Source organism: Polyodon spathula, chromosome 23 (genome assembly GCF_017654505.1).
Source record: "Polyodon spathula isolate WHYD16114869_AA chromosome 23, ASM1765450v1, whole genome shotgun sequence".
In the NCBI taxonomy this organism is placed as follows: Eukaryota; Metazoa; Chordata; class Actinopteri; order Acipenseriformes; family Polyodontidae; genus Polyodon; species Polyodon spathula.
In genome coordinates, this window is record NC_054556.1 from 13,550,216 (window position 1) to 13,567,401 (window position 17,186).

The window sequence follows — 17,186 nt, forward strand, 5'->3', positions numbered from 1 at the left end:
TAAAGGAGACTTTTTATTATATAACATGAAAAGATACATTTTTAAAAAGAATATTTAGTTTGTACCAAATTTTGGATGTCCTTCATAACCCCCTTCTGCTGCATGTAGCCAGTTTAGTTCATGGTGTTACAATGTGGTCAGAAAGCTTCAAGGAGGGGCAGCTTGTGCACCTGCACCTGAAACTACACGGGGGGTAACAAACTGGACAGGCAACATGGGGCGGTTTGTGAGTAAGTAGAAAATTCTATAGTCTAATTTTAGGGTAAAAGATAACTAAGAGACTGTGCACCTCTAAGGATTCCTATACACACCCCACAATGCATGCTGCTATGGTTATTTAGCCCAGCCGATCAGTGGGAGCGGGGAAGTTGAAAATGCTGTTCCGAGCATAAAAGGTATCCTTCACAAGTCCAGATCTGCCGTAAACCGGCTTCTTCACTTCTTTGACTAACTCACCTGGAAAAAGAGAGAATGATAGTTTCCTTCTAATTCTCCCCTGTTCAAGAAGTAACTTGCTACACATTCTCTCTGGTTTAATAGTGACTTTCATATTAATTCTCCCTAGTTTAAGCAGTGAATTACATATTAATTGTCCTCATCTGAAGCGGTGAATTTCATATTAATTCTGCCCAGTTTAAGCAGTGAATATCATATTAATTCTCCCCAGTTAAGCAGTGCATTTCATATTCATTGTCCTCAGCTGAAGCAGTGAATTCCACTTACCCAGTCTCCACCCATACTCCCAGGATGAGAGGATGGGATGCTGGAATTTCTCGTCGGGACTCTTCTGGTTCCTCTTCTGCAGGTAGAGGTTCCTCCCTTTGCCCTCCTTGGAGAAGCCCTGGTAGAGCGTGCTGCGGATCTGTGGTGTCACTGGCCTCATGTCGGGCTCCAGCCCAATCCTTGCAGTCTGTGCCGCTGCAAGCTCCTCTGGCTTCTTAGTGCAGATGACAGGCGGCAGGACAGTCCTTGGGGCTGGGAGCTTAGGGACCGCGTTGGCTTTCAGCCTCCTCAGGGACTGGCCTCTGGAGTACTCCTGCCCATACTTCACCTTCCAGGCTAGCCTGGTGTAGACCTCCTTCTCAATCAACTCGCGGTAGCAGTTCTGCTTCTGTGTGGTCAGCAGATCCCTCATGTTGTTTTTGTCTCTCTGCAGTGCTTAGACAGGCCGTAGCTCTGGCTCCCCTTGAACGGGATCTTTCACTGCCATAGAGACACCAACACTAACACAGGCTCATGTTTACTTCCTGATTACTCTGCCTCCATGGTTACGCAGTGGAAGCCCGGACTCGCTGGGGAAGGAGCCTGGCTGGATGAATGGACAGAGAATCCTCTGCTGAGTGAAACACTGCCCAGATCTGTCACAGACACTCCACACTGCCTGCCAGCCAGGGGCCTAAGCTCTCTACTGCAGCCACCTCTAGCCTGCACCACTGCAAAGAATCGATACGCACTGTATTGACATATAGATGAGGGGTATTTAGCATTAGTGACCCACAATGCCGTGCATGCTCACTGCTCTAAAAGAACACTTAAATACCTACTCTAATAAAAGTTTAAATACCTCTGCAACTAACATTACACATTCTTTCAATGTTCTGTTAATGTTTAGTTAATTAACTATTTATAAACTACCATTAAGTGAAATTATTGTGCTCTGGGGGTTGTACATTATAGAGCTTTTTAAAGATTTGTTTTAAAAAATATAACACTGAATATGTTGGTAGGTGACCTAACTGTTTCATTGGGATGGGCTTTATACTGAACCAGCACAGAGGTCCTCACTGCTTAGTAATAGCAGCCCATAATCTTCAGTACAAACATGATGACAGTGTCATGGCATCACCAAGCAGATGGGATGTGACATTATGGGATGGAGGAATGGCCTCGTTTTCAGAATAGATTTTACACTTTTGCAATTCCCGCAAATGTTCTCCGGCTTCTCTAGCCTGCATGCAGATGTTCATACCTCACGTGTAGTTTCACAGCATTCTCACAAGTGCCTTTATTTTCACTTTGACAAAGAGGCAGCCCGTTCATCCCAATGCCACCACCACACCATAAATGCATTCCTGCATAGCATCTGGTCCTCCCACTCAGTCCTGAGTCTATGAGTGTGAGTCAGAAGAATGACTACAGTACCGGGATAAGATGCCTTCACTACAGCACACCCCATGCATCACTCAGTCCCGAGTCTATGAAGAGTGTAAGTCTCTGCTGAGAAGAGTGACTACAGTTCCAGGACAAGATGCCTTCACTACAGCACACCCCATGCATGTACTGGGCTTTACCAGGTATTTTATCATGCTCAATATACACTGTCAGCTTTGGAGCCTTTCCTCATGCTTTGCATTTCTGTTAGGTTATGTGTTCTTACAAGGGTATTATCAATTTACAGTATTGAGACGATGATGTAATGTGTACAGTATTGAGATGATGATGTAATGTCTGCATGTGAATGCAACAATCTCCTTCCTGATCTGCGAGGGCGCTGTCTAACAGGAACAGAGTGCCTTGTACTGGTCGATCTTGCAGTTTATTCCAGGGTCAGTCGGAAGCTAGCTATCCAGGAAGAGGCAGAGTCACAATGCCCGAAGTCATTGCCCTAAAGCAGTATGCAATGTGTCAGTCAATGATTGGAGGAGACATGACTGAACCAGCTATCAAAGGGGGCGTGGATAAGGGTATAATTGGGGGTGTGATGATGTAATCTGTTCCTTTGATGTGGCTATGAGACTGACAGAAAAGAAAGAAAATGGAATGTGTAGAGCGTATTGTAAGGGTTTAGTTTGTGTCCGAGTTTGTCTCTACTAAACGGCTAACACGAACCGGGAGCTGTCGCTACAGGCCAGCATCAAGCCCAGACTGCACTGCACAAATTGTCACTGTGATTACCTTGCACCGCATCTGCACTCGAAGCACTCACTGTCAGGAGAAGTGACCGTGTCTGTGTTGTTTCTTGTAATATTATTTTGTGACTGAACCCCAGGGTTTAAACACTGACAATATTCATTGTTGTGTAGCATTATTATTTCCCGGTCTAACAGAGAAGGAAAGTAAAATAAAGAACTGTTTTGAATTGTGAACTTTGTGTTGGTCGTTGTTGGAGCACCCGCACCTGAGCACTGCAAACCGCACGTTTACACGTGGTGTCAGATCGGGAGATGGACATCGCAATGCTCGTTGCACTATTGCACATGCTGAAGCAGAGAAGGCAGACGGAGGAGAGGTACACGGCACTAATCGAGCAGGTTGGACTCGGACACACACCCCCAGTACTAGCAGGACCCGTAATGGCGCCCCCTGAAACATGGGAGCAAAAGATGACGCTAGAGGATGACCCGGAGGCGTACTTGTTGCCTTCAAGCGGTTGGCTACCACCGCGTTATGGTCGAAGGAGTACTGGATGAGTCAGCTGGGCCCCTGTCTCAGCGAGGAGGGCAGCGAACGTACCCAGCCATGACTAATGAGGAGGCCAGCCAGTATGACCTGGTTAAACAGGCCATCCTTCAAAGGCTGAACATTACCTGGGAAACCCATTGGGTGTGCACTGCTCAGCCCGGCCCAGAAAACGGGGTTGCAAATGGGTGAGGCCATCGTATTGGAGCAGTTTGTTTTAACAAAATATAAAAAATATGTAATTAAAAAGACGCTCCCGCAGGAGCGTAACTACTCTGTCATAGCGAAGGAACGTCTGGCCATTAAATGGGCCACTCAGACCTTACCTATTGGGACAGGCATTCAATCTTGTCACTGACCACACCCCACTCAGATGGTTAAGCATGATGAAGGATAGCAACTTGTGGTATCTGGCACTGCAACCCTTTGTGTATTTTATGACGCACCATGGGATGTGTGACATGATATACAAATGTATTGTGGTCTGTTCTTTTTCTCTGCTATGTACAGTACAGTGCTGTGCAATACTTTTGTATAAAAAGTGCTATATAAATGCAATAAATAAAATAAATTGTATCTTTGCTGGAGAGAATGCTGCTTGAAATGCTGCTTCTTGTTATTTTTTGAGCAGTCTGAGTTTCACACCCTTTATCCTTTGTACTCCTGCAGCAGTTTCCAAATTCACACAGCAGTCACATTCAGAGCTAGCATCAGGTGAGTATCCATCACTGGCAAGCCAAATGTTCATTTAGAGATATCTCAAATTACATGTCAAGACATCTTGAAATGCTTCCAGCGAGTTAGATTTCATTAAAGCATTTGCCCATATCTAAATAGGGTCCTTTTGAAGATATCTAAAATGAATTGAGGGATCTTGAAATGCTTTTCAAATGTCTTTAGTTCACTTGGAGATATCATTAATACATTTTAAGGTATATCTAAATTACTTCCAGTTCATTTTAAGATGTATCAATTACATTTAAAAAAAAAAAAAAAATTAATACAAATGATTTTGAAATATCTCTGTTTGAAGATATCTTTAAATAATTTCAACATGTTTTTAACATGTGCTTGCTGTTTGGGTTTTGCAGGCTACATCTGTAGCAACATTGTCTCTTTTAAAGGTCGTGTTCATTGCATTCACGAGACACACTTCAAACCAGGGTTATTCCACTTTATTGTTTAATATACATCATTGTTAAGACTTTCTTTACATCGGGCAAACAGGTTAATGTAAAAATGCAAACCATTTAACACAACTAAGATTCAGAAATGAACCACGCCCAGTGAGCAGAACCCACCACCAGTACAACATTCACCTGTCTCAAAACAAACATGTCGGGAGCAATCTGGGGATAAAACCAGCCATGGTTATAGAGGATTAAATGATTAGCAGAAACAGCGACTCCTTGTGGATCGTGTGTGGCATGTCCACTGGCAACAATACCAGGGCAGGGGATCGTTACAGGGTACAGGTTCCAAAAATGTAATAACTTCATCAGCCTGATCTCACGTCCAGTACACTACCCTCGTGCTTGTGTCATGATTGGAGCGTGATCTCATGTCCAGTACACTACATTTGTTGTATCCTCAAATATCCTGGGCTTGAAAGAAGTGTCGTGAGAAGGGCAGGATACACTCTTTCGTAACAAAAGCACGTCAACATCCAAGTCCAGTTTTTATACCAGGCACAATATGAATACATAGTGATGCATGAATACACAGTGATGTAGTGAAGATGAAGAGAGACACATTGGGTGGATCTGATACCCAGAGTTAAGAGATACTATTAAAACCAGAAAAAAAAAGTCAAAAGGACATTTATCAGTAGTACAGAAAAGAAAGAAATTCCAGTTTAGTTCATGTCTTTAACAGGAATCAGCATCTAAAATTAAATTATATTACAGCTTGGGTTGTTATCAGAAACATTACAGAACAGCCAAATGCAACACATTTTCCTGATAACATATTTAATAACAAATCTCATCTTAGTTCAATTAAAATTAATATTAATCTCGTCAATTTTTTGTTCCCATTTCCACGGGTTTGATTCTCTTTTCGTGATTAGAATGACGTTTCAGCGCTGTGTGTGTGGAAGCTGCAGAGAGAGTCAGGGGGCAGTGACGTGGAAGGGGGAGCCAGGAATGTGCTCCTCACCCCACTTCACTGCCAGGATGTAGTCGCCCTTCTCCTTGACCATGTAGCTGACCGAGTACTGCTTGTTCCCCATGTGCTTGACAGACACCTCCTCACAAGGGGTCACTGGGCCGTGAACCCCCACCAACAGCATGTTCTTACCTGAAAACATTTAGGAAATACAGCCGTTACATTTTATACAATAAAAAAAAAAATCAACAAGGATCAGGGGTCACAAATGAAGATTAGACAAAGGGGCATTCGGAACAGAAAACAGGAGGCACTTTTTATACAGAGAATTGTGAGGGTCTGGAACCAACTCCCCAGTAATGTTGTTGAAGCAGACACCCTGGGATCCTTCTAGAAGCTGCTTTATGAGAGTCTGAGATCATTAAGCTACTAACAAACAAGCGAGCAAGATGGGCCGAATGGCCCCCTCTCGTTTGTAAACTTTTGTGTGTTCTTATAGCTCTGCTACAATTCAGCCACCAGGAGAAGAGACAGTCGTGTATGTGTTATGCAACACTAGCAGAAAACTGACCAAGCCATGTGAATACAATCCATGCAGCTGTGCTGATAAATGTGTTATTACAGCGCTGGTAGATTCCTGCATCACAGCTGAATTAGACACAGTGTGCCACAGCTCAGTTTAAACACAACGCCTCTGGTTTATAAAGTTCTATACCAGTCATAGCCTCTGCACTGTGCTGGACCAGCTGCCTCTGAGATCACACTGTCCTTTCAAACTGCACAGACAGAAGGAACCACAGGCTGCTTCCCCCCCCCCCCCCAATATTCACAGGATAAACTTCCGGGATGACTCTCCAATCAAAATGCATTTCACTAAAGCCCCAGGCCAATACAGATACATTTTAGAATGTATACTGTGATGTTAATGCACAGCACTGCCAGACAGCAACTAAACTGCTTTACACAACCAAGAATGCTTACCCATCTGAAAGAGATGTTCTGTTTTAATAGAATATGCTGATGAGTTGACACATCTATCTGATGGCGAACATCTTCACATTGCACACCCATCAAACAATGTGGTGTACAATGAAATCCAGACACTGTGTTTAAACTATTCCTTCTGACCCTATTTCCTGAGAGCTGCGGCTACCACCAACACTTCTGCAGCTTTAGGTAGGAGACACTAAATTACACTTACGGAGACATTTCTAAAGGTATTTTTTACATTCAAAACTAGGTAATCGTAGATTATATTTCATCATACAGTGAAAAGGTTATTCTCTTGATAGTCTTCAGATTCTCATCTTATTAGAAATGTTTAATACGTACTATTTCGGTGGATATTTGTCCTGATACACAAGCTGAAAGTGACGTTTGTATCAGTTGGACCTCAAACACGTTGAATGTTCACCGGAGCAGAAGGGTTAAGGATAAAAAGTTTCAACACACTCAGTATTTAAATGATACCCGTGTTACACAAGGAATGCACCCCCAGGCTGCTCGTGAAGCGTGCTCTATTGTGAAAATCACGCTAATGCACCGCGAGAATTCCCTGCGGCGTGCAGCTCTCACCTGCTTTGCTGCAGTCCACAGAGAAGCTGCTCCTCTGCCCCACGTAGGCCTTGCTGAGCCCGGCTCCTGTGCATTGCACCGCGCTGGCGTCAGAGAAGGGCTTGGGCAGGGCGCTGTACACACTGGGGCTGCTGGACTTCCTCACAGAGTCCATTGTGATGGAAGAGGTTTCATTGGCATTGCCGATATTGACCAGACGAGAACCTGCAGGGAAGAGACATAAATAAAGGGCTTGCTATAGACAATTACTTGTTTACAAGGGAATACCGGCAGGACTGCAGCTGAAATGTGAGCGTGTGTTTCTGACAGTGTCATCACAAGAGGTTCTCTAGATAAATCCATCTGTACAGAGGGGCGTCTCTGCAGCATGGCTGGGGTCTGCTTCAGATTCACCCGCAACCTGTCCGCTAGTCTCACCTGTAACCTTGGCCTTGAAGGGGCTGCCCACGATGTGGTTGGGTCCCCCATACTTAATGCCAATCAGGTAGTTGCCCGGTGCCATAGGGGTGTATAGGACCTTGTAGCCTTCAGGGCTCTGCTGGCAGTCCATCTTCACCTTGGATGGGCCTTCAATCGTGACACACACGGTGCCTGGGCCAGCTTTAGTGTTGTTAATGATGAACTCTGACTGGGTGCCTGCAGGAGAGAGGGAAAGGGAGTGAGAGAGAGGGTTACAGTGGGCTGCAGTGCTCACAATAGCAATTTATAATCTGCATTGCACTTGTGCACTACCTAAAGGTGTATGGTTTAAAAATAGTTGTTACTTTTGTCAGAAGACTCCTCCAAGAAGTGTAACGGGCAGTGTTGTATGTCGCATTTGATCGCAGATGTTAAAAGCTGTATAATTGTTTGTGTAAAGCAGCCAGGCTCTTCAGTGCACTGGTTCAGGCTTTCTCAGGGACAGGATGGTCCCGGACAGCCTCAGGCTTCACCCTTTACACTGGCAGTGTCAGGACAGCATGGTCCCGGACAGCCTCAGGCTTCACCCTTTACACTGGCAGTGTCAGGACAGCATGGTCCCGCACAGCCTCAGCCTCCACCCTTTACACTGGGAGTGTTCGGTGAGGATACATCATTACAGACTGGAGGGCTGAAAACATGCAGTCCTGGGTTTCAGAGCTTCCTTTGTTTAGCTATATTACTGAGTCCCTGGTGAATCCGTTTGGAACTCTTACCGTTATTAGGGAGTGTGTGTGTGCAGACCCTCACCTGTGGCCCCCCGCTCCAGGCCGGCCCCGTACGCAGTGACAAGCCCCACGTCTCCTGCCTGGCCGGGCTCCCCCACTCGCACCTGGAAGGGGCTGCCGGGGATGTGGCTCCCGTTGAAGCGCACGTCGATGGAGTGCAAGCCGTTCTCACGTGGGATGAAGCGGATCGCATACTTATCTAGAACACAAAACAGCAACAGTGTCATTAACCCTGATGTGAATGCCTTGAATTACTTTAATAATAACTTTAACTTTGCAAAAAAAAGGTATAATTAAATGGTAAATGTACCTGTTTGGCAATAGGAAAACACCCACCAGATCACAATTGATTGCACCACTTTCAATGTGACAACGTTTTGCTTTCTGACATTCCACGGGTCAGGTTTTGGTACGCATACCACATTCTGACACTACACCGAACTCAAACACCAGATGCTAAAAACCAAGACGATTTTATGGCTTATAAAATTCTAATTTTTCTTAAGAATCAAATGGGCTTTTGACTGTTTGTTGGTGAGACTATTCAAAATACTATTTTCTTGAAGTCTACCAAGTTATAGATTTTAAATATTTTCTAAGTTATTTCAATTTTTTTAACTTCTACCAAGTTATAAAAGTTCCCTGAGTGAAAGATGCATGGATTTGTATAACATCTCCACTATTAAAGATAATCGGGTTATAATTTTAGGCAATGTTAAAGCACATTAGGATCTATACTATGTGTCTCTGAAAAAGTGTTCTATTCCCCAACGGTTTCTGCTAATCCTACAAAATATCTGTTTGGGGAACATTTGTAACATTATTGTCAGGGTTATGAATATTAATTAATGTACTGGGCTATTCTGGAGTAGAAATCCCCCTTTTTCCAGGTCAGTTTACAAGTTTCCAGGATATTTTATGTTTGGAAGTTATGTATATATGTGTGTGTGTGTGTGTGTGTGTGTGTGTGTATATATATATATATATATATATATATATATATATATATATATATATATATATATATATATATATATATATATATATATATATGTGTGTGTGTGTGTGTGTATTGATAATATATTACACATCGCTGTTGTGTAGGTTGAGTTTGTGAGGAAACATTTCCCTTCAGAATAAGCTGCATCGCTCACTTATCTTGCTAAAAAGTCAGGCTATATAAATTGGACCAGCAGTGAGACACTGAGAGTGTGACAAAAAGAGTGTGCGAGGTGCAACATCGAAGTTGGTTCAAATTGTTTCTTGTTATTTAGTTACAAGGTGTCGAAATCGTTCCACAGGGATTCTGGCCCATATTGACTCCAATGCTTCCCACAGTTGTGTCAAGTTGGCTGGTAGTGGAGCTCTACTCCAAATAGCTTGTTCCATCTCATCCCACAGATGCTCAATTGGATTGAGATCTGGTGACTGGGCAGGCCACTGCAGTAAGCTGAATTCACTGTCATGTTCATGGAACCATTCCTGGACAATCCTAGTCTTGTGGCATGGGGCATTATCCTGCTGAAAAAATCCATTAGCAGATGGATACACCGCTGCCATGAAGGGATGCACCTGATTGGCAATGATGTTCAGATATCCTGTGGCATTCAAACGTTGCTCCACTTTTATCAAGGGACCCAATGTGTGCCATGAAAACACAACCACACCATCACACCACCACCACCAGCCTGCAATGTTGACACGCGGCATGATGGATGCATGTACTCATTTGGTTTTCTTCATACCCTCATCCTCCCATCAGTGTCAAACAGCAAGAACCGGGATTCATCAGACCAGGCAATGTTTTTCCAATCCTCTAGTGTCCAGTGTTTTCATTCTAGCCCACTGCAACCGCAGTTTCTTGCGTTTTGCTGAAAAAAGTGGAACTCCGTCAGGTCGTCGGCTGCCATACCCCATTCGTGTCAGGGTACGATGAGTTGTGCATTTTTTTATGGGTCTTTCGGCACCAATGTTGTACTGGACTGTCAGTTGACTAACTGTAGCCCGTCTGTTGCTCTGCACAATTCAGGTCAGTCTCCTCTGGCGTCTTTCATCAATGAGCAGTCAGTGTTGCAGATCTTGACACACTCAAACCGGCGCGCCTGGCACCCACTACCATACCCCGTTCAAAAAGGCACTTAAATCTTTTGTCTTGCCCATTTACCCTCTGAATGGCACACATACACAATCCATGTCTCAACTGTGTCAAGGCTTTTCTTTATAAATGTGGTGATGTTAACCCTGTTTATCACAGGTAGGTGGGATAGGAATACTGGACATAAGTCAACCTATTTTCTTTCAGAGATTATAATTAATTCATATTAAATCTCTGTAGAAATATAAAGTGTGAACCACAATATCTTAATTATTGTAAAGCACTTGTATATCAATAATTTGATTGTTGTAATTCATCATTCTTGATTATTACTAAGTAGTTCTGACCTTGACTTTGATGGGTAAACACTATGTACGAGGATATATATACGAGGATTTTCATATGTGGTGATGAAAATGTGGATTTGGTATAATTCTGTGATAGTATACAGTATCTGCCTTCTTAACTATTTTTTTAGTTAATGCATAGTAATTCTGTAGCCTGTATAAAGAAATGTACAAAATATAAATGTATCTGTGTTTAACTGAATCATGCTGTATGTTTGATTTAGAATAGCTTTGTTGGTCATATTTGACTTCATCTATGTCATAATACTTTATTGAAATGGCATGTTTAACAGTTACTAAAACTTGTCCGAGTAATGTTTTGTTTGTTTTAGGCACATACTGCATAACCCTCAAGTTGTGATGAACTCCAGGAACCTGAAAGACTGGAGTCAACTTCAGAAACTGAATTGTCATCAGAAGACGACACAATTCAAAAACAAAGACAGAAGAGAATAATGAGGACGTAATGCAATTCTGCTCAAGCAATGAGAAGCATAACAACAAGGCTGAGCCACTGAGCAATAGCGTGGAGAATAACGAGAATGGAGATTCAGAGTAAAGCAAAAAGCACATCAATAGTGAAGAACCAGAGGTTAAAGAAAAAAATGCCCTGTGCCAAACTGGTGGAAAAGTTATTCATCCAAGATTACGTCATAAATGAGAGAAAGAAAAAACATGAACTGCCTTACAGCAATATGAGTTACGAACAGCCCAATGATAACAAGGAGGAGGATTACCACTGGCGCAGACCAAGTCCTATTGAGGGTTGTCCACCAGCAAAGAACATGTCCTATTGAGGGCTGTTTGCCTGTATTGAAGAGGTTGCCTCCTCATTTAAGTGCATTTCACAAGATTGACAAAAAGTCAGAGTTCTTCAAAAACCCGCTGAATATTGATAAGAGGAGAAACAAAGGAAGAGAAACAAAAGTAGGTTTAAATAACATGAAGGTGCGGCTGTAAGATGTGACCTATCAAAGGAGCACACACAGGAAATGGCTTCATACACTGAAATACTGGACAGAAATGAGAAGCAGGAAGACCATGACATTGACGAGGATGAACATGAAGAAACCGTTGAGGTGATGGTGAAGAATCTGAGGAAGATGAACAACGAGATGCATTTCTGAACAAATATGTAAGGAACCAGGAACAATCAAATCATATCTTGCAAGTATGAAACACTGGTACAACTATGTACTGACAGACAAAGCGACCAGTCCATCCCAAGAAACAAAGCAACAGGTCCAGTATATGAATGATTGTGTGGCACGGTGAATCTCATCCTACAGAACAGAGTCAACTAAAAGAGGACTGGAAAAGATGGATGAGGACTTGCAAAAACTCATCACCCAAGAGAAAGTGGCAGTGTATGAAAAGAGTGAGCCCGCCTTGATGGCTGTCAAGCTAATTAATGCCAAGTCCAATCCTACAGCTACATCTGTATCTCTGGTTGATTAAACAAGAAAGTTTACAAACGAGGGAGGCCAGTCGGCTCATCTTGCTTGTTTGGTTGTTAGTAGCTTATTGATCCCAGAATCTCATCAAGCAGCTTCTTGAAGTATCCCAGGGTGTCAGCTTCAACAACATTACTGGGGAGCTGGTTCCAGATTCCCACGATACTCTGTGTAAAAAAGTGCCTCCTATTTTCTGTTCTGAATGCCCCTGCATCTCCATTTGCAACCCCTGGTCCTTGTTTCTTTTTTCAGGTCGAAAAAGTCCCTTGGGTTGACATTGTCAATACATTTAGAATTTTGAATGCTTGAATCAGATTGCTGCAGTCTTCTTTATTCAAGACTGAATAGATTCTTTTAGCCTAGCCTGTCTGCATATATATATATATATATATATATATATATATATATATATATATATATATATATATATATATATATATAAAATAAAATTAAAAACCCTAAAACCAACTATTACAAATAGTTTATGAATTTGAAACAAAGTTTTACAGGGACAATATATAAAATAGATTGTTATAAGCAAATTAATAATTTGCTTATAACAATGTATTTGTAATAATATTTGGTATAAGCAAATAACTTTATATCAAGCACTACCGTTTCCTTAATGATACAATAAACAAATGCACCGAATTGATCTCAACTGGCAGTGCAGTTCTAGTGCAGCTACCCCATACACTGCAGTCACTGCAACCCCTTTCCAGCAACATCACTTCCCTCTCACTCACCCTTCTCCAGCTCAGACACTGCGCACTCCTCCAGGGCTCCCGAGGGGCTGTGCACCTTGGCGTCGATCAGGCCCTTCGCACCGTTCAGCCTGACTGCAAAGGATGCTGGATGGTTCACTTTCAGCCCTGATTCCTGAGGAGTGAACAGCCACAGTTCAGCACACCCATCCCCATCTTCATGTAGAACCCCAAACAGACAAGCGTAGTAATAACCCTGTTTAAAACTGGAGTGGAATCTCCTAACGAAGTGCCTGCTTCACCCACTCAGACTGTCTGCTTTATAAGAACCTTGGAATCCCTGAGAAGATAAGCATCCCTCTTTAGCAATCAGCAGAACAAGAAGAATAAAACACAAATGTCCCACAAGTACACCCCAAAAATTATCATTTGGCTCTAAATGTACAATCATTTTTGGGGGACTGGGGGGGGGGGGGGGGGGGGAATATTGTGTTTTTCATTTTTCTTCAAAATACCTAGCCTGGAATTGCATTTAATATTTATACCCAGCCACAGCAGCACAGGCATTTCCAGCAATACACAATCACAAACTCTGAATGGTAAATGATGAAGGGCCCTATTAGCAAGGCAAAAGGCACACACCCTGAAAAAAATAAAGCAGCTGTAACTCTAGGTAAATAATACTTGCAAAGCATGTTCTTAGCTGCAGGTACTGTACTGCAGGGAGTCCTGTTAGTTTTTTTTTTTTTCCCTAACCCTTCTTTGCATTAGGTATAATAAAGGTGTGTAATGCACAGCACTTTTGAGCACATGCTCTCCTTACCTGACATCACCTGCCAGCTAAAGCCGAAATTGGGAGACTACAGGGCAGGAGGAGGGATACAAACACCCCACAGGAACCATGGCATCAGAAAACACCCCTGGACTTGCCGCACTAAATATTCCCACACATTTCTCTTTAAACACAATTGTGATTGCTGTAATTGTGTTATCCTGTTTCATTGATGACATCTGGGTTGCTAGCAAAGTCATTTCAATCCTGCCACCAACACGTTCAGGGGGGTTTACAGGGGTGAATACAGGAGTTAACACAGGAGTGAATACACTGGTGTTTACAGGGGTGAATACAGAAGTGAATACACTGGTGAATATAGGGGGATTTACAGGGGTGAATACAGTTGTATTAATACTGCAGTACATTGGTTAACATCTGCTCTGAGGCAATGCCTGTGATCGCTGAGGCTGGCCCTGTTGCCAGCGCTGTGGTGGCTCTGGGGATGTTTCCTCATGCCTCACCTGAAGACTTGTAACAGTGAGTCTGCTGGCATCGTCAGTGGAGGCGGACACTGGCACTAGGAATGGGCTGCCTTGAATGTGCTCCTCGTTGAACTTGATGGACACTTCATAATCACCTGGGGGCGACAGAGACCATTCAGCTCCTCCACACACAGCTAGAACCTGAGCTCAATAATACAGTCAGACAGGCAGCATTCCTACAGTGAGCCATCTAACAAGCACCCCTACACCGAGCAGCCTGACAAGCACCCCTACACCGAGCCGCCTGACAAGCACCCCTACACCGAGCAGCCTGACAAGCACCCCTACACCGAGCAGCCTGACAAGCACCCCTACACCGAGCAGCCTGACAAGCACCCCTACACCGAGCCATAATACAGTCGGACAGGCAGCATTCCTACAGTGAGCCATCTAACAAGCACCCCTACACCGAGCAGCCTGACAAGCACCCCTACACCGAGCAGCCTGACAAGCACCCCTACACCGAGCCGCCTGACAAGCACCCCTACACCGAGCCATCTGTTAAACATTCAGAGCTGAATTTAGAAATACTAAAGGAAACTTAGGGTTCAGTCAAACATTTCAGCTAGGTCTTTCTCAATGTCTATAAACTTACTATGTTTCTTTAGTACTTTTACCTACAGTACCTGCCTATCAACCTATACTTTTCTGATCCTTTCAATAATTTGTGCTAAATTATGTTATTACAAGCTTCATCACTATAGCAATCCTCTCTCTACCTATAGGACTCTGAAGGGTGAGACAGTATTCCTGCTTGTAATAATTCACACTCTATCCCTATAGACCCTATACCATCATAATTTCATACTTGAGAGGAAGTAGTTGACAACACATAATAACCAGCTATTGCTAGCTATTTAATAGAAAGCGATGAAAAGCCACTTTGTTGAGCTCCCTACAGGATGAATGGGAAGGGCACTTTTCTTTGGTATGGTGCAAAATGAGACCAAATGCAAACCAGGACAAATACTTGCAGTGTGCATGCGTCTTAGCATGTGTCTCAGCGAGCGTGCGTCTCAGCGTGCATCTCAGTGTGTGTGTGTATGTATCAGAGCATGGTGTCTCTGTGCGTGCCTCAGTGTGTGTGTGTGTATCAGAGCATGGTGTCTCAGTGTGCGTGCCTCAGTGTGTGTGTGTGTGTATCAGAGCATGGTGTCTCAGTGTGCGTGCCTCAGTGTGTGTGTGTGTATCAGAGCATGGTGTCTCAGTGTGCGTGCCTCAGTGTGTGTGTGTGTGTATCAGCATGGTGTCTCAGTGTGCGTGCCTCAGCGTGTGTGTGTGTGTGTGTATCAGAGCATGGTGTCTCAGTGTGCGTGCCTCAGTGTGTGTGTGTATGTATCAGCATGGTGTCTCAGTGTGTGTGTGGGAGGCTTACCCGGCTCCTGAGCAATGTACGACACCCCACATGACCCGTCCTTTCGATCCTCAAATGAGATCTCAGCTCGACTCGGACCCTCCACTGCAATCGAGAGACCCCCAGCTCCCGCTTCCCGCGTCCAGATACTGAACTCCGCTACAGAGAGACACAAGGACACAGAGACTGAACTGAACTGCACAAACACAAGCACACAGAGACTGAACTGAACTGCACAAACACAAGCACACAGAGACTGAACTGAACTGCAGAGAGGTACACAAGCAGACAGACTGAATCCTCTCATTTATAAAGGTGTCTAACGGTGATCAAGAGGTAGCAAGGCTCATTTATAAACCATTACATATTACATTACTTCCAACAATGGAAGGTCATTCCAAGATAAGACTGTCCTGTGTCTGAATGGAAGAGAATCCAGTCTAGTTTTCACTCATATTGTGCTGTGCTTGTGACCGGAGAGCAAAATTTTTTTCAGTCATTCAGATAGGAAGTTCTGGTAGATTCTCCTACCTGGTAACCCTGTCTCTGCTTTCTCCAGGCCTGGGCCCCCAGCCCGCACCTTGTGGGCCCCTCCGTCGCCCAAGGGCCCCACGGTGAACTGGAAGGGGCTGCCCGGGACATGCTGGCCTCGGTAGCGTACGCTCACTGTGTGCACGCCCATCTCCTGGGGCACAAAGCGCACACAGTACGTGTTGTTGCCAGCAGCGATGATCTCTGCATCCTCCTTGAGTCCAGAGGGGCTGCTGACCTGAGCGGACATATCCTGACTGTCGATCTCTGCGCAGGGAAACACATGCAGAGTGTGAGGAGCAGAGACAAGTGCTGACCTGAGCAGACATATCCTGACTGTCGATCTCTGAGCAGGGAAACACATGCAGAGTGGTAGGAGCTCAGACAAGTGCTGACCTGAGGGGACACATCCTGACTGTCGATCTCTGAGCAGGGAAACACATGCAGAGTGTGAGAAGCAGAGACAAGCTGCAGCATGAGGAGAGGAGAAACTTTCCAGAACACACTTCAAAACAGCAGCACTGCCACAAACTACAACTCACGTTTGAAAAGTACATAACTATTCCAAAAGCAATAAAAATTGTGCATGACAAATTATATATAAAGACTTATAGGACTCGAACTCGCCCATGTGTCACTTGGACTCGAACATTTGGGCTCCGTGACTCAGATATTAACGACAAGTCCTTTTTTATTTTCTATTACCAGTGCGAGTGGTAGCCTAACAAACTAGAGGGGCTGGGCTATTAAAGCCAACATTTCTTTTCAGAATTGACTAAATATTGTGCTCAGTTAAAACAGCAACAACAACAATCTTTATTCTATATAGCACCTTTTCATCACAAAGCACTTTACAACATACAAGACTAGGGTGTGTGAGCTATGCAGCAGCTGCAGAGTCACTTACAACGTGAAAAACAGAGCACAAGGAGATTAAGTGACTGAGCTGGGATTTGAACCAGGGACCTCCTGGTTACAAGTCTGTTTCTTTAACCACTGGACCACACAGCCTCTTATAAAAGGTGTACATAATAACACCACAAGCATGTTAAATGAAAGGTTTATAATAAGATGATTATGAGATATTATAGTGAGGGGTTCACATAAATTCATCATT

At 43.8% G+C, this 17,186-nt stretch overlaps 2 protein-coding genes across 4 annotated transcripts in view; both read right to left on the reverse strand.

Moving 5' to 3' along the window:
- On the reverse strand, positions 1-1,460 carry LOC121297806 (protein ATP6V1FNB). Its single transcript, XM_041224314.1, has 2 exons — positions 724-1,460; positions 1-456 (listed from the first exon to the last, which is right to left on the reverse strand). The coding sequence occupies exons 1-2, from the start codon at positions 1,133-1,135 to the stop codon at positions 338-340; spliced, it is 531 nt and encodes a 176-aa protein (XP_041080248.1). The 5' UTR covers positions 1,136-1,460; the 3' UTR covers positions 1-337.
- Positions 1,461-4,559: 3,099 nt separating this feature from the next.
- The window catches only part of LOC121298072 (filamin-B), a 112,707-nt gene continuing 100,080 nt past the window's right edge, over positions 4,560-17,186 (reverse strand). Inside the window, exons 39-46 of one of the 3 annotated variants that reach the window (XM_041224857.1) lie at positions 16,070-16,336; positions 15,560-15,697; positions 14,164-14,279; positions 12,910-13,042; positions 8,290-8,466; positions 7,498-7,716; positions 7,081-7,284; positions 4,560-5,697 (exon numbers count right to left, since the gene is read on the reverse strand). In XM_041224857.1, coding sequence (XP_041080791.1) covers positions 5,510-5,697; positions 7,081-7,284; positions 7,498-7,716; positions 8,290-8,466; positions 12,910-13,042; positions 14,164-14,279; positions 15,560-15,697; positions 16,070-16,336 — 1,442 coding nt within the window. In that variant the 3' untranslated portion in view covers positions 4,560-5,509. Of the gene's footprint in view, positions 5,698-7,080; positions 7,285-7,497; positions 7,717-8,289; positions 8,467-12,909; positions 13,043-14,163; positions 14,280-15,559; positions 15,698-16,069; positions 16,337-16,479; positions 16,495-17,186 lie in introns of those variants that run through there. The other 2 variants (XM_041224859.1, XM_041224858.1) reach the window with 2 other exon arrangements.